Source organism: Odontesthes bonariensis, chromosome 6 (assembly GCF_027942865.1).
Source record: "Odontesthes bonariensis isolate fOdoBon6 chromosome 6, fOdoBon6.hap1, whole genome shotgun sequence".
Taxonomy (NCBI): domain Eukaryota; kingdom Metazoa; phylum Chordata; class Actinopteri; order Atheriniformes; family Atherinopsidae; genus Odontesthes; species Odontesthes bonariensis.
In genome coordinates, this window is record NC_134511.1 from 33,801,545 (window position 1) to 33,824,601 (window position 23,057).

Consider the following 23,057-nt stretch of genomic DNA (forward strand, 5'->3'; position numbering starts at 1 on the left):
GTACTCCTTGAAGTTTTGGTTTGATTAAAGGTTATTGCTAGTTTTGGTTAAGGCTGAGCTTACACAAGAATTAAATACTTAAAGTTGAGGAGTAGCAATTTGTAAATGGCAAGAGCACATGGGGTGTCTTTTCAAATTATGTGATACACACATGAGTGCTCCATAGCAATCTATGTAAAAGTGTCTTGTATTTTTAAGAGCACAATGCTTTTTGATTAAAGGAACTGCATTAGGCTGGTTTAAAGGATAAGACCGGTTTTTTGACATTGGGCCCTTGATTTCACATTATAACATGATGTTCTACTCACCCCTGCTTGTTGTTGGTCATTTGGAGCTGTTCCGAAGATATTCGCGAGGCGTCTGGCTGCTCTCTTGAGATATTCGGCCATGAAACGGTTTCCTATGGGCAAGCTTATACAGGCACAAACTATGCTGTTTATAATTTATTAATTACTGTACACTAGCACTGATAACGTGGAGGTGCGTCGCTTACTTAAAAAAATCCGGGTTACTAATTTTGAATTTTAGCCGAATGAATAAATAGGCAGCAGGTCTGTGGGCTGTCTGTGGCAGTAGCACGACGATGACATCAGTAACACCCACTTTACGACAAAAAAATCAAAATTACAATAACCCGGATTTTTTTAAGTAAGCGACGCACCTCCACGTTATCAGTGCTAATGTACAGTAATTAATAAATTATAAACAGCATAGTTTGTGCCTGTATAAGCTTGCCCATAGGAAACCGTTTCATGGCCGAATATCTCAAGAGAGCAGCCAGACGCCTCTCGAATATCTTTGGAACAGCTCCAAATGTTCAACAACAAGCAGGGGTGAGTAGAACATCATGTTATAATGTGAAATCAAGGGCCCAATGTCAAAAAACCGGTCTTATCCTTTAAGTCATATTTATCTGATAGATTTCAGTTTGTTCTTGTAAATGAAGAATCTTCCTCACACACCAGAGTAAGTCATGGAGTTCCCCAGGGTTCTGTGCTTGGACCGATTCTTTTCACTTTATACATGCTTCCATTAGGTAACATTATTAGACAGCATGGCATAAATTTCCATTGCTATGCTGATGATACTCAGCTGTACTTATCTATAAAACCAGATGAACCCAATAGGTTGGTCAGACTACAAGCATGTCTTAAAGACATAAAGACCTGGATGACTCAGAACTGTCTGCTTCTAAATTCAGACAAAACTGAAGTCGTTATCTTTGGACCTGAGCGTTTCAGGGAGAAATTTTCTAGCTATATAGTTACTCTAGATGGTATTTCCTTGGCTTCTAGTTCTACAGTGAGGAACCTTGGAGTTATTTTTGACCAGAACTTATCATTTGACTCGCATATAAAACAGGTTTCTAGGACTGCCTTCTTTCACCTTCGTAATATTGTTAAAATCAGGAACATCTTGTCTCAGAGTGATGCAGAAAAACTAATTCATGCATTTGTTACTTCAAGATTGGACTACTGTAATTCTTTATTATTGGGCTGTCCCACATATTCTCTGAAAAGCCTTCAGTTGATCCAAAATGCTGCAGCCAGAGTTTTGATGAGAACTAACAGGAGAGATCATATTTCTCCAGTTTTAGCTTCTCTTCATTGGCTCCCTGTTAAATTCAGAATAGAATTTAAGATTCTTCTCCTTACACATAAAGCTCTTAATGACCGAGCTCCATCATATCTTAAAGATCTCATTGTAAGATATTTTCCTAACAGAGCACTTCGTTCCCAAACTGCAGGTTTACTTGAGGTTCCCAGAGTTTCTAAAAGTAGAATGGGAGGCAGAGCCTTCAGTTATCAGGCCCCTCTATTGTGGAATAAGCTGCCAGTAAATGTCCGGGAAGCAGACACCCTTTCCACTTTTAAGACCAGGCATAAAACTTTCCTTTTTTATAAAGCTTATAGTTAGGTCTGTTGAATCTGATAGTGTATCTGCTAGTGTGTCTTGTTCTGCCTCCACCTCTGGCACCCTCTATACTTTCATTACCCCCTACCCGAACCAGGGTTTGAATCCCATTCCGGCTTATCTTACCTCTTTTATTTCTCCCCAAACCAGGCTTTGCATCCCCACCCCGCTGTGACTGGTGTGCAGTTGGTGAGAGGCTGAGGTAGCTTGTGGCTGTAAAAAGATGGTTGTTGTGGTGTGAGGAGCAGATCTATACAGGGAGTATAGGGAATTACTCACTGAGTCTGGTCCTTTATTTTATTATTTATTTTTTCGTTAGCACAAGTTTCTTGTGTTTACCTTGAATAGGGATGGCTCAGGTAATCCTGAAACATCCCATAGTTAAGCTGCTATAGGCCTAGACTGCTGGGGGGCCTCATCTGTCACACCTTTCCTCACTTTACTCTCTTTATGTATATGTGATATTATTGTGGTCATTAACTCGTGTTTCCCTGTTCCAACAGATATCCTTTGAATGGTGTTACAGTGCCGCCGTCGCGGTGGCCCCCTGCCCCCCTCCCCCTCCCCCCCCCTTTCTGTCTTCTCAAACCCCAGCTGGTCGAGGCGGATGGCCACCCTTCCTGAGTCTGGTTCTGCCAGAGGTTTCTTCCTGTTAAAAGGGAGTCGTTTCTCTCCACAGTCGCCTCAGGCACGCCGCTCAGGCCGGGAGATTGGACCGAAAAACAAAAAGTTTTCAGTGCAATCTGTTGGTTTTCTTAGCTAGGAAATTGTTTTTGAATTGGCTCTATATGAACGAATTGGATTATTTTATGAATTATGATTATTATTAATTAATTGAATTCCAATTGGCTTGAATTGGACTTACCATCTAAGTGCCTTGAGATGACATTTGTTGTATTTGGCGCTATATAAATAAAAATGAATTGAATTGAATTGAATTGAATTTTATTACTACCCAGCATCAAATAATGTCAGGTTTGCTCATTTGCAGAGAACAATGACAAATAGCATCAATAGAATTTAAATTCTTCTCATTTTCTTTTAGTGTATTAATGAAAATTGGCATTACTGTAGAAATTCTTCTGTCACTTTCAAGTTAGGCAAAGCGTGTAGGCGTATCTATTCAACTGAGCTTCAGTGCTGCATAAATAATTTTCCTTCCAAATGAATGCTTGCTTTTTATTGACTGGGGATACAACACACAGTGAAGCACGAAATCTTCCGTCCATGCTCATTCTCATCACCAGTCGTTTTTCACAACGGAGTCTTTTTATTCTTCTCTCTTAATTTATATTTTCTAAAATAGCAAAAAATAAGCATGACATCACATAATTGAATTATAATTACCCATTATGTTTTGGGGGAATATTAGCAACAGTGCAGCTGGGAGGGAGAGGGATCTGAAGTTTTTTTATCGGAGTATTCTTCTTCCATCCCACTCCTACAAGCGAGGCTTAGAGGACCATACTCTCCATGGACTCCCTCTGTGTGCCAGACTTCACTGGGTTTAGAAAAAGAAGCTCAACTTATTGGATTATGGAGTCCACCGTCAATGCTTGTATTGCTTGAGGACGTGTGTGTGTGTGTGTGTGTGTGTGTGTGTGTGTGTGTGTGTGTGTGTGTGTGTGTGTGTGTGTGTGTTTGTGGAGGTTTATATGAGTGGGAAGCTTGTGAACCAAGTGAGGGATGGCTGGTAAATGCTGATTTACCTGCCGATTGTATATTTATACATTTTTGTATGTATTTCATCATTTGATATCCCACCTATCCGTGTCCAGAGGTTAGTATTTAACAGCTTCAATACTCTTCTTGTTTTGCATTTAACTGTTGCTTTATGTATCAGCCCACTGAAAGTGTTGTGTCTGCACCGACAGGATGAAGTTTTGGCTCACATTCCTGCTTAGATGAACTCCCTGCTGATAACATAATGCAGCATAATTGTACACATGCAGACTGAGATTTGCAGTGGAAGTGATTTTCTGGCAAACGCTATTTCTGTCCTTGCTCTCTGTACAACATAATAACCCTACACACCTTTTACAGATTTTATTCCTGCTACAGTGGGATGCTGACTGGCTGAAATAAATATTTATCCCATTCTTTTTTAAATATTTTGCCTAAAATTATATTGATTAAATTTATTAAAATTACATTGAGTTTTATTGAACTTAAAAATAACAGTGGACGGAGAAAACCTTGCATTTTCCACTTGGCTGTTTTTCACACGGCATACTGAAAGCATGCAAGTGGGAAGCAGATGAAAGCAGGCACTCCTTAAAGAAGGGAGTCATTTTAAAAGTCATATGTATAACATGACTGCCATCTGTCCAAACCATGTCATCACCATATTGGCCTACAATAACATTTGTAGAAAAAGTGACCTCTTGTGATTGTGAGAGAAAAAAAATTGTGCTCATAGGTGTGGTCATGAAAATAATGCATTTTAGTTCAGTTTTTTTTTCTGACCCAAACAAAGTGAAGTTATTGGTTAAACCCAACTGGGAAGTGACAAAATGCCATCGTTATTTGTTTGAGTGTAACCAAAAAAACATTTTTGCCTTAACAAATGCATTTTTGTAGCCCCAACAACTAAGGTTATTGCCCAAACCTTGAAATTTTGAACTGCAGCGAAAATCAGTTGTTCGCGAGTTGATTGGCTTGTCCCTCCACAACTGCTTGAAAAAGTCTATCTAGTTGCAAATTTCCACAAGCTACACTAGCAAAGCAAAGCAATTAACCCAGAGTTCAATATGGCAGTGCAAGACGTCACTCCCATTCAAAGTGAATTAGTGAAAAGTGAAGTAATATTTCCCTCCTGCTGCTTGTAAGGGTGGAACTTTACCGGACACCATTAAAGGTATGAACAAACAAGCTATATGATGCTGTCAAATTGGAGGACATTGGTTAAACTAAGGCTGCAGAGTGTGTGTATACAGAGGGCAGGGAAATAGCAAATCAAAATTTAAAGACTGATGGCTTTAAAGAACATACATAAACTGCACATTTCCTCAAATGTAGAGATTCAAGGGGTCATGAATATCGAGTGTGGCTCAGACAGTGTTCTCCACTCATCTTGCTCTTTGAGGGGCTGAATGACTGTATTACTTAAGGTCAGAGGCTGCATCCTTATAGCAGTGACTTTTATACCTTTAAAAGACAAATATATGTGTCTAACTGGCGAGCTGACATTGACACACTGTGAGTCATGTGCAGTGCTATTTCAGTATGGCTGCTGGCAAGCCAAGCCTTTCTGTGGCCTCCTCCCTCCATTTGGTCATTTATTTGCCACCCCTGCTAAGCTGTTTACATGTAATTTGGACATCTGTCAAGGTGCTTTGTTTGCTACCCTGGGGCGTGATTAGACTAGCTTAGCCAAATCTGTGAAGAGATACAGCATGTGTACTGTAACAAGTCTTGACTGCGAAGTCAGTAGGATGATCAAGAAAGCATCAGATGACAAAAAGAAAGAGTGCAGAGATGTAACAAACACAGAAGATTTAGGTCTTTGGTCATTGCATATGCACATCATGCTTGTCCTACTCTCCCCTGCAATGTAAACGCTTAATCTTCTTGAGTGTCCCACAAATGTCTGTTTGATCCCACCTTGTCTTGTCACACAGTCTGTTCAGCTCAGCGCTCCAGTGCCAGAAACATCGGGGGGAGGAAGTGGGGCAATTAACCACCTGCTGGTAAAGCAACCATACCTTGTAGCCTCACACAAACACTGAGATCTGGAGGATCACTTCTGAACACCTTGCTGCCCGAGTTCTTGGGTGTGGTGCAAGTCAGGCACATGGCATGGAGCTCGGGAACACAGTATGCAACTATACAGCTTACACCAAGAGGGGAGTAGAGAGGGGCTGATTTGAAATTACCTTTCTGATCATGTTTCATCATGAGTGCCACTAATTTGTTCATCTGCTTAATGAACATTATTGGCAGGATTGCATTAACCAAGCACTTAAGTTTCCTAATGGCTGGCGTCACGCTCCGTGCTCACATCATACGATACGCTCTCCTGCAATCAATACTGAATAATTTCACCATCCCATCTGACTTCATCCTAAATATCTTTCTTCTTTACTTTTGGATGATCATAGTGAGTTCTGCTCATTTTTCAACATGAAATCAGTATAGTTCTTATAGTGCGATGTCTGTCTGTAAGCAACAACAACCACATGTGTTCTTATGTGTGTGTCTGGAGGGCATGGGAATGGGGTTGGAAGAAATATTTAACAATTTGTGGGTCCCCACAGATTTAGTTATGCTGCTCTCCTTTTACCTTAATGAAAGACTTGTTTAAAAAGCAATATCTTAACAATTCATCTGCCCCACTCTAATAATATATACCAAACCCTAGAAATAAGATAACTATACGTAAGCTAGGTGCCTCACTTCCTCCCCCCAGTGTGTCTGGCACAGGTAGTGCATGGAATCAGTCAAGATATGACATCAACACAAAGAGCAACACAGCAACCTATTTACTGAACAAACTCAAGACGGATAGGTAATCATTAATCTCAGTCAACAGAGGAGCTTTTAAACTTCAAACAAGTCTGACATAGGTTTGACATGTTTTCAGTGTGGGGAGGGGCCAACATATGTACTATGAACTGAGAGGGTGTGGCCATAGTTACTGCTGCTGAGTTTCACCTGAGAGCAAAACAAGCAAGCCTTCCCGGTACTGAGACACGAGAAGGCCTTGTTGAACATACTTATACTTCGGACTATTTCTTCTCTACAAGGTAAATTACAAGATGTTATTCTACTTTTATTTCCTCTTTCTGTCATTACTGATAAACAGAATTTCCTGGTAGTGTGGACTGACAGGCACGGTTTGTCTTCAGCTAAATAATCATTAATTCTAGACCTCACTTACACAATGATCATGGTTATTGTACCATTCTGAGGTGCTTGTTAAAGGATACGCTCTGAGTGAGAAACCGTGACTGAGAAGACATTCTTGGAATATTATTCTTAAAGTTTAATGTGTTTTTCAGGGATATAATGGAACCTGGATTCACAAGCGTGTGGCAGAGGTTGGCTGTGCTGTTACTGTTTCTGATAACAACTCAGCTGAAAACAGGTGAGTCCCATTTTATAACCCTAGAGTGTTGTTTTTATTTGTTTGTTTGTTTTAGATAAGTAAGGCCACTGCAAATATTGCAGTGTAAGATTCCACTTTTTTGTTTCTTTTTCCATATATTTACTGCCCCAGTTTTCAGTGAACCCTATAAAAGCAGATGATGATGTGTACACGGTAAATTATCTCTCACTGAACAAGTGTTTTCTGGAGGTTTGATATGTGACTAACACAATATTTCTGATGAGCTCACTGATGAATCGCATTCCTGACATTCAGCGAACCATACAGACATGTGGGTGTCTGACAAGTACCCTGCATAACATTCATACCTCTTTTTTGCCATAGATAAGTGTCACACTGCTGTGTGCATTCACAGTGTATAACCCTGAGAGACTTTATTGTCCCTCGGAGAAAAATTAGTCCTGGGCTCCTTTCCAAGCTGTCTATTCTTAAACACATACAACATAAAAGCAGAGGTAAATGAAATCAAATGCTTGCAGCAAGTGAACACTGAGCATCACATGTACAACATATTAAGGGTTTCTCAAAAATCTCTCAGAGACATTTCACTGTTTCATCAAAAAGTTAACTGATTATTTAACTACTACTACAAGCTCCCAGTAGATGACTTTGTATCCAAACCAGTGAGGAAGTGCACTTACACCTGTTTGTATCAAGCTTGGTGACTGAGCTCACAGGCAAGCCTATTTGCCTTTCAAAAAACACATCTTCATTGCAACAGGATTTTGCCCAGAGGGGCTTTCACAGAATAAACATTTGAATGACTAATGTCGGCTTTTTTTTTTTCCCAGTCTCATTTCATCTCATCTGCTATTTACATGATTTTATAAATACCTCTGAGATACTTTGTTGTAATGGCACTGAAGTGCTTTCAGAGTTTTATACAGGATTTAATAATGAGCGGCATCAGAAGCAAGTCTGATTCATGCTCCATTTCGATATTTAGTTCAGGTTAAAGATCTAAAATGGGAAAATGATGAGAAGACTTTTCAAAGAGCTGAACTCTACCAAGATAAATCACTCGGATTTGTTGAAATGTGTTATCGCTCCAAAACAATTGGCACTGAATTCTTTCTACATACGTCACGCCTATCAGCAATAAGAAAAATCCCTGGCCATAAACACTGAGTCAGTGGGGTGTGTCAGCTCAGAGATCTACGTTTGTCATGTTTGCTCATCCTTTCACTTTTCATCATCATTTACCAATATATTTTTCACAGTTAATGAGCCTCCAGAATAAAAGTAAAATTAGGGGAAAATATATTGCATCTACTTATATTTTTTTGTATTCCAACTCTAAACCTAAAAATTTTCAGTTTGAATTAGGAGGCCAATTAGTCTCACATCAGCACTCCTTCTCAACCCTGAGCCTGCGATATGAGCACAGGCCCAGAGCCTGAATGTCATTAGCTGGGAGGGATATTGATTCATTTCAGAGTGAAAGTAGTTCTTCTGTCTTCTTCTGTTTGTCCCTTATTGCCAGGACAGATACACCCTGTGTTTAATGAGCATGAAAATTGGAGTGAGGAAGAAGTGTATTTTGTGAATCAGATTGATCTGACAGGAATTTTAATTTGTATCAACTTATTTATTTATCTTGGAACTCCTTTTTTACAGAGGCAATGCAGATAACATCCTCAGGGTCACAGACCATTCAGAAGGCCCAAGGAGAAACGGTGACCCTGGGATGTACATACACACCAGACTCACAAGATGCGGGCGAGCTGGATATTGAGTGGTCCAATGTAAGCCCAGACATGACACAGAAAGATACGCTGGTAAGTTGTATGCATCTGAGAGAAATCTCAAAGGAAGACTTTTTAATGGGGGGTTGGACAGATCACTTGTACATTAAGCATTTCCTTTCACACCCTTTACTTTGTGGGAAAACCTGAACCGTCATAACTCATTGAGAACATTGCTTCTCAGATCTTATCATATGCAGGAGGCCAGACGCACCAGTACGCCCAAGACCTCACCAATAGGATCAAATTTATAGGAGACCCGAAGCTGGGCGATGCTTCCATCTCTCTCTCCAATGTGAAGACATCAGACACTGGCACCTACCAGTGTAAAGTCAAAAAGTCACCGGGTGTGGACATGAGAAAAGTCACTCTGGTAGTGATGGGTGAGGACGAATTCCTGTTTCTACTGGCTTTACCTGTTCATCCTCTCTGCCTTCAGTTGTACTTTAAGTGTTGCTCTCATTCAAATGGAATGCGACGGCTCTTTCCTTCTCACCTTGTTTCAGCAGATATACCTGTCTACTGAAACCAGGGTGTTCACCTTAGACACATTTGAGCCTCCTGAATGAATGAATGAATGAATCAGATATATGGAATTTTGTGTGCATTTATGTGTTCATTTATTTTCTTTAATTAGCTCCGCCATCATTGCCAAAGTGTTGGGTTGAAGGTAGCGAGGAGAAAGGTGGATCAGTCTCCCTCCGCTGTAAATCCTACAAGGGGTCTATTCCTCTCACTTACCTTTGGAGAAGAGAGAGTGGAGGTGCAATGCCATCTACTGCAACCCAAGGTAAGAAACCCAATATAAAAAGGCCTGCACATAGTTTTTTTTAAAGTTAAAAAATATGTTTTTTGATTTATATATATATATTTTTTCTTCTCTTTCAATTAGACTCAGAGAGTGGCGAGCTCTTGATCAGGAACCATACAGACAGCAACACTGGAACCTATGTTTGTCAGGCAAAAAATTCTGTTGGCCAAGCACAGTGCAAATATTCACTGCGTGCATATAACCGTAAGTCTATGATATCATCTAACTATGAAGAACTCTAAAAACACAGATAAACTTAAAGTATTGCTTTTTCTGCAATATTCAGGCAAAACTGCAAAATCTTACGGAAGCCTCTGGTTGTAGCTGGAATTTATGATTTGATGGAAGGCGAAATGCCCTTGTTTGATGTCTGTGTACTATGTCCTCTCTTTCAGCTACCGATAAAGTGGGTGTCATAGTTGGTGCCGTGATAGGTGCTCTGCTGCTGCTGCTCCTCCTCCTGCTTCTCATCTGGCTTCTGGTCTGCTGCTGCCACAAGAAGCGTTACCAGAAGGAGGTTGCAAATGAAATTAGGTATTTGCATCAGAGATGAAAACTAATTCATAATAAAATAAAATCTCTGATCACAGCAACATGTACTTGAAACCTGTTTTACCTTGTTTCCTCAGGGAGGATGCCAAGGCCCCGGAGAGCAGACCCTCCAGCAGACAGTCCAGTTTCCACTCAATGGTGGGATACCGCACTCACCATGGGGTGCAGTACAGCTCCGTGCCAAGTCCCCTGCCTAGTGTCAATGAAACTGGCCAAATCTATACAGGCAGTAGTGACGGACCTGCAGGGGACAGACTTGCTTCCCTCAGATATGACCATAGATATGGATACCCCGTTTAACTACAAGCATGAAGCTCAACATTCAAAAGTTTTAACTTTTAAAACCTTGTGAAGAACATTTTGAGCAAAGTGCCTAAGTGACTTAAGGTGCAGTACTATTCAAATAAAGAACAATGGGAGGACTGGTTTAACAAAGACAGGCTGACTATCATGACACTGACAATGAGAACACTCTCTCAAGTCACTATTACTTTAGTAAGTATTTACTTAAACTGTGTGTAAAATGTATATAGCAAAAATTATTTTTATGAAAGTGTTTTTTTTTCTTAAGATATAAATGAGTCCTTTTAATACTTTGGTTTTTTTAAGGATGTGTAAAATAAAACATTTGAACTGATAAGTCCGTGGGGATTCTAATTTCAAGCACACTCGAGCGCATTTTTATTGCTCGATAATACCGAGACTGACAAGTCAAATGGACTAATTAGAAAAGTGAATTAATGGAGAAGACTTGGGGAAAACCAAAGCTAGGTTTAAACTCTGACCTCGGTGCATAAACGTGGTGCAAGAAACACCAGAGATAGACATGGATTACTGTAAATCAAAACATAGAGGCTCGTGACTCCGAGTATTTGAAGGAAACAGTTGCGCCCATGGTTGTCTTCTCTGCCCTCTGGAAGTAATGTTTCTTTGGCAGAAATAATTGCCTTTTTGTGTTGTGGGCTTCTCCTATGTTGTGCAAAGCAGGCACTGGTTATTAGTCTGACTGTGAACATTTGAGGCAGTAACCTGTAGATGACACTTTCAGCAGGCAGAGTCAGCACTGTGCCTGTGGCCCCACCCCTTGATAAAAACACCCTGTGATGCCCCGATCTCATCTTCAAAAGGTGTGTGTTGAATTAATAAAAGCAGCTAGAAGTAATGCGGGTTGGGGGCCTGTCAGCAAAAAAAAAAAAATCTTCCCCATGGGTCATCCTGTACTAATCCATAGCAGCATTTTTATTTGTACTCCCACCCTAACCCCCCAACCCACCCCAGACAAACACACACACACACACACACACACACATAGCCTACAGTGAGCCTGGGTTTGCCTTTGCAGTGTTTGTCTTTGTTACCATTTTTGCTTCACTTGAAGACAGATTGACCCTTGGAGGATCTTCATCTTTTTGTTTGCTTGAATTAAATGTTTCAACGAGTGGACATCCATCAAGCCTTTTTCTGTGCACAAATTAGCCCACCGTCTGATAGTCATGCTGCTAAACAGATAGAATAAATCATCACAATTACAATTCTTGTAATCTCACAATCTCATTCAAAAACCATATAAAGAAGAAGTTACTTACAGACCAGAACTATTATCAGTTGGCATAGTAATCATTCAAAAAGAAAAAAAGCTCCTGCTGAGTCTCCCTTTTTATCTAGATTTAAAGGATGTTTGCCCTAAAAAGGGCTTTTTCACGAAACTATCTTTGAAATTTGGCTTTGGGTTGTGTTGTAATTTTTTTTCAAACTAAACTACAGTGTCACTTCTAAGGTAAACTGTCACCATGCAAATGGATGAGCATTATCCGTAGCTTATGTAGAACCCAGTCTCCAAAAAAGTTAGAAAACAGATTTCACATTTGAAATGTGTTGCTGGCATCAGATTTGAAATGAGTAAGCATTTCAGATCTGATGCCAGCAACCTATAGCATAAAAGTTAGGACTGAGGTACCACTGTGTTGCATCACCTCTTTAATGTGAAAACACTAAGAATCTGGGAATGGAAGGAATCCATGTTTTCCCATTCTTGCTTGATACAGGAGCTATTTTGACTGGAAGTTAATTTGGATTTTTCTTGTTCTACTTTGAATACACAAGCAGTCAAGAAATTAAATTTAAGAAAACACCTTGTTAAAAGTCTCTCCACCAAGTGAGCACAGTCTACTACACAAACTACAGTAATAAGGTGTTGCATAAGCTGAGCTTCTGAAGGTGATTTTAAGGTGATATGCTTTACATGTCAGGGAAATAGGTCTGCTGCTGGTCTGATGATTGTAAATATGTGGCGCTGCTGCGTGAATAACTATTTGCATGTGAAATGAGGTGGATCGTGGTTTCTGGACTGGTTGAGCAGTCACGCTGCGCTGGTTGGCACACAGTAAAGTCACTGGATAGCCATAATGAACTTATATCCTGCCCAATCTGTGTCAATGCAAATACGGCTTCACCACAACCTGTGGTCAGACATAATGCAAATCTAATGCTTATACATAAAACCCTGAAGGAATACTTGAATCCAAGGGTTTTGCCTTGCCGTCTGTAGTGCGCACAGAACTCCAGGTGGTGATTAATACTTAAAACAGAAAAAGAATTGGATCAGACAGCACGTTGTGACGACTCGGAGGCAAACAGAATGCAAGCAGAGACCTTCAGTTGGATTCAAAGGGATTAAAAAAAAAACGTTATCTGACCCAAAGGATTTTCATTTGAGGTAAAATTGGAAGGCGTTTCTTACCTTAATCACCCTAACCTTCTTATTCAAGCTTGATTTTGCATGTGACCATCTAATTTCTCGATTTCGCATATATTTTTTATCCATAACAGAAACCTTTAACTGAGCCCATTTGTATGTGTTTTATGTATTTCAAAAGCTAAATGTGTGAATCTTTTCCTCAGGCCCTACTGAAAAACTGTGACCGATTCCGTTATGACACAAATGAAGAAGCGCCTGGTTTGGAGTGTATGTGCATGATTCTTTTTTTTTTTTTGCCCATTTGTCATCTCCTTAAACAGCGAAAACAGGCCACTTCAGTATCACGCACAGACTGCTGAGTTTGACATGGAGATATAAATTTTTTTTTTATAAAGTTTACACAGTGCATGTGCTTGGGTAAAGCTTATCATCATGTTAGCACAAGCTAAATTGATCATCTGGATCTTAACAGGTATACTTGCTGTCATGACTGTCTTCTTTAATGTATATATCTTTCTGATGAGTCTGTGGAACAAGAAAGAGAAAAAACAGAGAGGTCCCAGTGACACTATCATCATCGCTCTGTCGGTGGCTGATGTGACTCACCAGCTGATGTGTTACCTCTGGATGACCATGGATGAAGTGGATACCAAGTGTCTCATGGCCGAAATGATTTACACCATCTTGCTCCTGCTCATTTTCAGTTTCAAGTTCACCATCATGTGGGATACCAGCTTTCTCACTTTCTACTACAGCACCAAGCTCGTCAACACACCCAATCACTGCTACACACAGATCCAAGCCGCCATCCTCAAGCATGTGACCTTAGCGATCATTCTCATCCCTCTGTGTGGCCTGGTCACCTGTATGCCGATGCTTGTGGTGTTTCACTATGACAACAGTACAGATGTCAACAAAGACTGCGGGGTTTTGATGCCTGACACCAGCTCTGGCCAGGTTTATAATGTAATTTATTTGCTCATGTCTGATGTACTGCCAGGGCTGATTATGCTGAAGTGCTGCATCTCCATCTCTGTCCACCTGGCCATCCATCTCCGCCACATGAAAGCCATCACTAACGGCGCCCATCTCCCAAAGCTCGGCTCACAGATGAGGGTGATCAAGATGACTCTGTCTCTGGTGGCCGTCTTCCTCATCTTCCTCGTGGTCGACCTGTATGTCAACTACCAGATGGTGGTGTACAACGAAAGTTCTATGGGGCTCACGTTCTTCGTCACGTCTATCTACACAACTGTCACAGCCATGGTACTAATCTATGGTAAAAAGACTCTTTGGAAAGCTTTGATTCATGATTTTAACATCTGTCTAGATGAATATCCATGTTTGTCTTGTCTGAAGGTACCTGAACAAAAGGCTACATCCAAAACTCCAGCAAAAGTTAGAAACTGAAAGGCCAAATCACTTTTCTGCTGAAATCAACTGGTCATTGTTTGAATCTATTAAAAACTCTAAATGAACTTATTGTTTCATCCTATGTGCTAACAATTTCAGGAATGATTTATGCTCTTCTGTATCGTAAGATATTTTAGCTGTGTTAGCTTGTTAGGGCAGGAAAGGTAGAGTTGTAAAAGTGATGCACACAGCAGTCAGGTAACCGGCACACCATGCAAATCCCAACCTTATCAGACTGCACCTGATGAATATCAATATTTCAGCAGAACAAATAATAGTCAGGTCTACAAAACATAGCTGTAAGCATGGTTGCCTAGACATTATGTGCCCAAAAAAAGTGTTAAAAATACATGTGACTGTGGTGAGAGGCCAGAGCATATTAATAAAACAAGACTGTATACACAACCTGAATCTTTATTTCATGACGGAGGGTTTGAGTGTTTTCCTCGGCAAGGTTCCAGGTAGCTGCAGCTGCACAGGAACACAGTGGCTTGCCTGTAACTTAAAGGATGCCAGGCAAAGCACTTGCACCTTCTGAGTGAAAAAACATAAGCTTGACAAGGAAAGGCATCTCCTCCTCTGTCTGTTTTACAACAGGACTTTGTTTGCCTGCACTCGACAGCTCGCAGGTGTCAATGTGTGTAACTGTGCGTGCTGTTGTGAAGCTGGGAGGTCCCTAAAAGTGCACTCATGCCCAGCAAACCTACCCTGAGTGAGTAAAGGTTGAAAAAAAAATGCAGCAGACCTCTTTGCGATGCTACATTAGTTCACACCCTCTGGCACCACCTAGTGAGGTTCAAAGCAGACATACAATAATGCAGCTAATCCCACTACACGCAGAGGCTTGGGATCCCTCCAGCAGATAAGTGGACAAAGCAAGAAAGGGCATATTTTCCTTTGATGCAGGGGAATTAAGTCGGGCAAAGTCCCAGGACTCCATCACTGACATTTTCCTCTAACTGCTGGAGGGAGTTGGGTTCAGAGAAATATTATTTTGTGTATTTACACTTTTTTGTTTAGGAGCGAACGTTTGCCAGAGGAATTTAGATACTCTGAATAGTTGTATTAACTATAAATTGAGAGTGGGGTATTTTCAGTTAGGAAATTCAAAAGTTGTACTAAAAGAACAGGATTGTGTTGGAATTTTTGCTGGTATCTTATCAGAATGTTAGTTCTGTCAGTAAGCAGCACTTCACTGTTTTAGCTGGTCATAGCAGATGGCAGATGATTATTGGAGGGGACTTTACCAACCATAGATGCAATCCTCTATTGCAAAAAAACTGGGAAATGTTCTAAATTGCAGTAAAACTTAATTGTAACTGTAATTTTCTGAATTCAACCCTAAAGTTCAAAGAGATGACAAACTATATTGTATTTAGAAAATATAAACTTGTTTAAATTTGATTTCAACAAGAGAAGCAGAAACTGAAAAGAATTGGGTATAAAAAGAACACCCATCTTTCCAAGAAATGATGGCCTTGTAGCTCACCACTTTGACTTGACACCATAAAAAAAAACCATTGACCCTCACAGAAAAATACGTTGGCATTTCAGCAACTATGTTACATAAAATTGTGAAAAGATAAAGGGATTTGGTGGAAATCTAAGTCCTTAAAGCTCAATTAAGAAACCGACTGTTGGGTGTGCGTGACCTTCGAGCCCATAGGTGGCACTGCATAAGAAAGCAATATACCACCATGATCAATACAGTCTCATGGGCTCAGGAGTACCTTGGAAAACCATTTTCACTCAACGTAGTGTGCTACTTTATTCAGAAATGTAACCTGAAAATATATTATATATATATGTATATATACAAGGAGAAAGCCAAATATAAACTGTGCACAGAAACCTTGCAGAGTTATTTAGACACAAGCTCATCTGAGATGAACAGAAGGACAGTAAATATGTGTTCTGTAGTTTGATGAGCCCACGTTTCGGCTGCTTTTGGGGAGTAAAAAAGGCAATTCACAAATTTGAACAATGGTTCACAAATATCTCAATCCACTATTATGTATTTTTTGTATGTGTTATGTAAAATCATATCCACAAAAGTACAAAGTGATTTACAAATATGTATAATTTGCTCAATAAATTTCCTTCCTACATGTCAAAAAATTTAGCTGACAAATGACAAATTTACAATTACAAGGAGCAGTTACTTGCTACACCAACAGGTGGCGATAAACAAACATACACTGAGGAAAAGTGTAGGACATGGGGCACAGCAAGGACATGGGGCACAGCAGTAGGGTAGGAAGGTGGGTTACCCAACTTCTGACCAATCAGCGTCTTTAGAATTTCTACACACTACACAGTTGGTTAGCCAACACTGTCAGTCAATGCAGGTTGCATATTTCCAAAGCAGAGACTCATGTCCCTCAGCCCAGAGAAGTTGACATTGCGCATGTGATCTCCAGTGAAGAGCCAAACGTAGTTCTCTAAACTCTCCTCTGGGGCTTTGGAAACACGTCTACATGCTGTAGCGTTTTGCTGCCAGTCTCAAACATATGTAGGACAATCTGAGCTGTGGGCTGCTCTTAGTTGTGTTTGTGATGTCGTTGGTTCCTTAACTTTGCTCTGCTGTGGAAAAGACAGAAGTCTAAGAGGTTTGTGATAACATTGTTACATAATGAGGCCTGTTCAGTGCAGCTGTTGACATGGTTTTTCACCTGTGCTTCTTTATTCAGCACAAAGTGACACTTTCTCCTGAGAACTCCAACTAATACAACCCACAGTTCTCAATCAATCCATCATCTACAACATGAGCATCCAGCACTGACATCCACAATTAATCCACTGATTAATTCCAGATTGATGTTACTGACCTCTTTTGTCTCTCTTCCATGATTTGTTTTAGTTTGTTTATGGCTTCAAATGTTAAGATTTAAATATATTATTCTAAAAAAACAAACAAACAATGAAGTTGGTCATTGAAGACACTGAAAATCAAGTTTTTGTTTAATTTTAGAAAGATACCCAGCTTTTCCGAAAATGTGGTTTGTATACTGCAGCTATTCTGTGTGATATTCAATCCTTTCTTCCAAAAAAAAAACTACAGCCTATAAGAGTGAATATACAATTCAAGCAACATCCACATTTGCAGGGTGTGAGTCAGGTTTGCAATCTTTGCATAAATTATTAAGCCATTTTTGTGTTCACAATGGATGCTTATAAATGTTGAATACAATTCATTTATTCATGGGGACAGATATATACTTGCTCTACAGGATTTTGTCAACTCTGCATGGTTCATTTGATATCTTGTCAGATATAGGTACTAACAAAAAGAGTCGAAACACACTAAACGGTCACAAGTTACTTCATTGCACCTGTCAAAAATCCTCAAATCACTGATGTTCTCTTACCTTTTAGAAAGCTTTTATGGGTATCTGTGCAGTTTTAATGGAACAGATAATGTAATGTGTCTGAAACCAGCCAGCAAAAATACCTCTAAATGAAAAATGCATGTACAGTACAAATAAAGCCTTTATGACTTCAAATCTTCCAAAGATTTTACTGTGTCCTGACAAGTGTCCTCCTCTAGACAAGTGGCTATCATCTTTTCTAAATTATGCTTTGTTTCTTGATCCCTACAAAACAGAGTGTTGTGGGACTGTGCTGTGTTCATCCGCACAAACCACAAAAATATACTCTCTCCAGAGAAATGGCTTTGTGTCACAGCGAGGGGGACAGTGTGTGGGGTCGAGCAGAACAGATACGGTGCTGAGCTGAGCCTACAGTGTGCGAGCATCTCAACAGTGGATACACATCGTTTCTGATCACCAGCACTGAATAGTTGGCCCCCTCCTCATAAATTGACAGAATTGGTCTCTGAGGTTTGTGACAAATTAAAGTGATGGCTTGAATCAGTGATTCGGCTTTGAGCTGCTGTGCTGCAGCTCTTTTGGTTTCAGTGTATACATACTAATTAAACATCCTCTGACATGTACAAAGATGATTAAAAGGCGACAAACTTGATATTAAACAGAGATGGGCTTTAACATGTTTTGAGATATGGACATGTTTTCATTGTAAAATCTGAAGTGTTTTATCTATTTTTGGGTGTCTACATCTGACAACAAAAAAAAAAAGATCCCAAACTGTTCAGAGCGTTGTAGACCATACAGGATATAACTTAAGAACCCTTTTTCACCGATAAACCCTATGACAATAAACAATAAATTAGGTTAAAATTGCAAATCTTACTTTGAAGGTTGCTGCACGGTAACTTGCTGAGATATCCCCCATGGCTCTTATAAACTGTATATCTGTCTAAGATACAGTAGATGAAGAAAATCTTAATTTTGAAGTGGCAAATTCTGTTCGAGTCAACATGGAATAACGCACACAATTACTTAAACACAACAGGAGAACATATTCTATATAAACCCTTTAAAAGCCATCAACACAATATGTAGGTAAATATTACTCAGAATAACCGCCTCAAATGAGGTTTAAAAAGACATGATAATGGGACTTCTTTTGGAGGAGTTTAAAGACTAAATGGTAGCAATTATAGTGAAAGTCAATGATTGATTTGCAGCTTTTTTCCTGCTGGCCAAAAGTGGTCAAAACGCTACGAGGCTTACACAAAAAGATGAGTGAGATTCAAAGGAAAAATGACTGCTGTAAAATTTGTGTGCAATAACCTTAAACAGGGAGCACCCAGGCCAGACACAGCAAAGAGTCACACTGCAAGCAAAGAGTCACATGCCAAAAGACAACCGCTTTTATCTTTTGGTCTGTAACAATATATTCAATTATTTTCAGAAAAGCCTTTATCTAAGAAGCAGGTTTGTTGGAAAAATAAAGGTAATTTTTGGCTCCGAGATGTAGTGAAATTTAAGAATTAAGAAGCATAACGATAAAAATCTAATAAGACTTTAGTGCAAGAATCTTGCTTAGATGATGTGCATTAGGTAGGTAAAATGCTCTCAAGAGTAATTCTCATTAGTGGGAAGTATTCATGAGTTTGCAACAGTGTTCTGGAAACACTTTAAAATAGTTTTCATAGAGGGCTAGGTCACAGCAATGGCGCCTTATGTGTATGTGTATGTGTGCGTCCGCTGTTCATCAGGAGTTAGAATAGCTCAAGGTTAGCCACAGTCGTGCCACTGGCTTATAGTCAGCTGTGAGGAGGCTAGAAGGACATCTCTTATTAGAATGAAAGGAATTAAACTGTTTTGATTGTCCCATTAATTCAATAGGAAGTTGTAAACATGTTAGATTGCGGAGATTGTTCCAATGGAGATGTTCCTGAGCATACAACTTCAGCTGGCAGATACAACACTGCTCCTTCTGCATGAACGAACATCACTACAAATGTTCATTGCTCCTGAGACTTGCAGGCAGAATGACATCAAACATGCATCACTATCTGCAAGAGGGAACAGGCCATTAACAATCCAGATTAGCAAGACCAGAGCCCATCACGCAACTACCATAAACATCTTATAAAGCCCTCCCTGTAGACGGTCTCCACAAATAATGACCCCTTGGCTCAAGCATTACTGTGAGCTACAGGGACATCATTTAGTTATCATCTATCCCGGTTGTATTTAAAATGCATAAATCAACAGTTTTATGCCAGCTTGTTAGATGTTTTGAGCTTGAATGGGTAATTTGACATGCTATCAGCATCCTAATAACTGTGTGAGTGCTATGTTTCCAGTGAAGACAGTAATCTGTGTCCTCTGTTGACAGGATTTTAGTGAAGAAACAGAGAAGATGCCCATCTAAAATAAATGTCAAGTCAATGTCACCAAAACACTGGGAAAAAAAGGTCTTTATTTTGGTTCAGTCAACAACAGTTTGTTCATTAAAAAAAAAAAAAAAAAAAAAAAAAAGAGGCATTGTTTGTAAAAAATATATCTAATGCTTGTTAAGAAATGTGTTCTGTACAATGACATGAATCCCTTGTGAAACAATTTAGATTGAAAAATGGAACAAAAAAAATACTGGTACCTTAATTATCAACACAATCTGATCACTTTTAAAAACACCATGCATGCATAGGTTCATCAATGTCAAGGCACATAAATTCAATTGTTTCTTTTACAAAAAATGTAGACAGTGCAAAGTAAAGCAGTATTTTTGTACAAAATGATTAAAACTACTCTGCATTACAATAAACCATCTCTGTACAACTGGGTTTGCAAATCTATAAAAAATATTTAAGTCAATGGATAGCAATAATTCAAACTTAAAAAATGAATTCAATAAAATGAAACAAAACCAAAAATATCAAACTAAACTGAGCTCTGGACTCTTACAGCATTAATGGCTCTGTAAAAGCCCAGTTTAACATACTGGAAAATATGCTCATTTATTTTCTTGACACAGAACTTGTTGTGTCTTTATACTATGTATGTACCTGGAGCCTGTAGCAGGGTAGCGTAGTTTAGCCTAACCCATTATAACCTGGAGGAGCTTATCTATTGTTTTAGGTTTTTAGGTGGGGCTTGTTGATACAGGAAAGAGCTTTCCTTTGTATGAAAAAATAAAAATGTACCGTAATTGTATGTTAACAAAAAGTTGTGATGGACCATTTCTTGGTCGAGAGCAGTCATTTTCACCAGTACTGAGTGGTTGCCTGGCAACTACACATAACCCTTACGTACTTTACAACAGCAGATTTTGCACAAATGGATTTGTTGACTCCAACAAAGAGCTACGCTAGAGGTTTTCGTCCAGTTTTCGAAAGGTTCGCCTATCAGCTGCAGCTACATATCTACTGTACACATAAGAGATGGGTTTAAATGATTTCTTGGCAAGTACAGTATGTAGATAAAGATGTATTCCCCAAAATATAGACATGATTCCATGAGAGAAAAGTGTATTCCCAGTGAACATCACCATCAACTTGATAAACATCCATCCATCATAAACAAGAAAACAAATGCAGAATCGGCACCACATTCAATAATGCCATCCAGTGTTACTGAAACATTGTGGTTTAGGGAGATAGTTTAGGTCGCACTACTACTAAACACAATCAATGGACATTAAAATAAGTACACATCAAACTAACAGTTACATTCTGTACTTTGTATTCCCTGCTCTTAGTTAAGTTTAACATATCTCTAATGCAGCTTTTTGTTGATCGTGAAATGCTGTTTAACAGCCAGGGGGAAATGAGTCATCCAGTGTTACTCCATATGCACATAAGGAAAAAAAAAAAAAAGGAAAAAAACAACAACAACATTGTTCATTTTTTCCCTACAATTTGAAAAAAAACAAACAAAAAAACCTTATGGTGATTTTTCCTCAAAGAGAAAATGATTCATTAACTTAAAAGCCCACAGAATCTATGAATGTTCCTAAAATGTATAAAACAAATACCCTCTTATGACAGTAACTCTGCACACATTCTTCCTTTCAGATTAAAAACAGAAAAACAGTTCAAATTAGAGAACAAGTACCTGCTTGCATTTAAAAGCAACCTGAAACAGAATGAAATTATTATTGAATCTTGCATTCGCCCCACGTTTTCTGCTTTCCGTACCTTACTGTGGCAATTCCACCACGCCACAAATGAAACTGTGCTTTCATCACAGTCAAATCAGACATTTAGTGGAACTTCAAGGTCCGTGTGTAGGTGTAGCCTTACTGGGGGCTGTTCTCGTACGAGGGGAACATTGACTTTCTAGTCTTTGGAGGAGGTGGAGGAGGCTTGCTCTCAATTTTCATTGGTAATGGAGGAGTGAACTGTGTGGAAAGAGAGAGGAGAGAAAAACAGAATATTTTAACGTTTACTCGCTATCAAATATGCATCAGGGAGCTTTTTTTTTTTCTAAGCAGACGTACCTCTGAAGTGAATCCAAGGTTGTCAATCTCGTGCGGGTGTTTCTTCGGAGGCATGGGTGGGGGGGTCCCTGGGGTGTCAACATTATTGGCATCATTGTCACTGAGAAGTGACGAGTAACCTAGCACAGGAGAGAGTAAATAAAAGCTTTTCAGATCGCATGTATCTGTGAGTAAGCGTGACCTGATTAGGTCTGTAGACCAGAATGCGCTTACAGAGAGACAGTCTGCAAGAATTTTTTTTGTGTGTGTGAAAGGTAGAACTTTAAGAAAAATTCTAGCATGTGGTGCGGTGTTTGTCGGAACGAGAGTTTTCTGTTACTTACTGGAACTGCGCGGCGTGTGTGGAGAGGCAGGGAGTGGGCTGAGTGGGTTAGACAGGCTGAGCTGGGAGGAAACACCCTGGAAGAGGGAGAGCGTGAGCCGGCGGTCTCCTAACTGTAAACTTTTGGGTCTCTGCTGCTTCTCTGGAGGAGTCTGGAACCAAAGCATCAAACAACTATAAAGAAAAGTCCTTCATTTCTAAGGTTTTACATATCAGGACAAAATGGAAAAAAAAAAAAAAAAAAAAAATCCATCTAGTTCTTAACCACTATTAGAATTAATTAAATATAACTTCACATGAAGAACAACACGTGAAATTTTACAGTGTGTAATCATTCATTAGAGACAAAATGCAGAAAAAGTATGTGGAAAAACTCGATACACTCCATGATTCAGCAGCTTGTAGAACCATCTTTAGCAGCAGTAACTTGGAATTTAATTTGATTTTTTTTTATGTTAGCAGTATCTTACATCGTTGGAGGTATTTTGGCGCTCTGCTCGTTAAAAAATTGCTTTATTTAAACGAGGCTTGTGGGCCTTTGTTTTTGTGCAGCTCATTTAAGGTCCCGTCACAGCATTTCAGTCAGGTTGAGGTTTGGATTTTGTCTGTGTCATTGCAGCACGTTGATTCTTTTCTTTGTCATCAGCTCTGTTGTAGACTTGCTGCTGTGACTGGGAACATTGTCC

At 39.5% G+C, this 23,057-nt stretch overlaps 3 protein-coding genes across 3 annotated transcripts in view; 2 read left to right on the forward strand and 1 right to left on the reverse strand.

Annotated features, from left to right (window-relative positions):
- Positions 1 to 6,555: 6,555 nt before the first annotated feature.
- vsig8b (V-set and immunoglobulin domain containing 8b) lies at positions 6,556 to 10,769 on the forward strand. The gene is made up of 8 exons (XM_075469099.1): positions 6,556 to 6,659; positions 6,915 to 7,000; positions 8,639 to 8,799; positions 8,951 to 9,149; positions 9,404 to 9,556; positions 9,659 to 9,781; positions 9,973 to 10,111; positions 10,207 to 10,769. Exons 2-8 carry the CDS (start codon positions 6,922 to 6,924, stop codon positions 10,427 to 10,429), a joined length of 1,077 nt encoding a protein of 358 aa, XP_075325214.1. The 5' UTR covers positions 6,556 to 6,659; positions 6,915 to 6,921; the 3' UTR covers positions 10,430 to 10,769.
- A 2,490-nt stretch (positions 10,770 to 13,259) lies between these two features.
- On the forward strand, positions 13,260 to 14,237 carry tas2r202 (taste receptor, type 2, member 202). Its single transcript, XM_075469160.1, has one exon. It carries the CDS (start codon positions 13,260 to 13,262, stop codon positions 14,235 to 14,237), a length of 978 nt encoding a protein of 325 aa, XP_075325275.1.
- Positions 14,238 to 20,035: 5,798 nt separating this feature from the next.
- dock5 (dedicator of cytokinesis 5) overlaps positions 20,036 to 23,057 on the reverse strand; it is a 37,823-nt gene continuing 34,801 nt past the window's right edge. Inside the window, exons 49-51 of the mRNA XM_075468433.1 lie at positions 22,373 to 22,523; positions 22,050 to 22,168; positions 20,036 to 21,950 (exon numbers count right to left, since the gene is read on the reverse strand). Of these exons, the coding sequence (XP_075324548.1) occupies positions 21,849 to 21,950; positions 22,050 to 22,168; positions 22,373 to 22,523 (372 nt within the window). The 3' untranslated portion in view covers positions 20,036 to 21,848. The remainder of the gene's footprint in view (positions 21,951 to 22,049; positions 22,169 to 22,372; positions 22,524 to 23,057) is intronic.

Coding starts and splice junctions, on each gene's coding strand:
- vsig8b (XM_075469099.1), top strand. CDS start 6,922: ATGGAACCTGGATTCACAAGCGTGTGGCAGAGGTTGGCTGTGCTGTTA. Junction 7,001..8,638: donor AACAACTCAGCTGAAAACAG/GTGAGTCCCATT, acceptor CCTTTTTTACAG/AGGCAATGCAGATAACATCC. Junction 9,557..9,658: donor GCCATCTACTGCAACCCAAG/GTAAGAAACCCA, acceptor TCTTTCAATTAG/ACTCAGAGAGTGGCGAGCTC.
- tas2r202 (XM_075469160.1), top strand. CDS start 13,260: ATGTTAGCACAAGCTAAATTGATCATCTGGATCTTAACAGGTATACTT.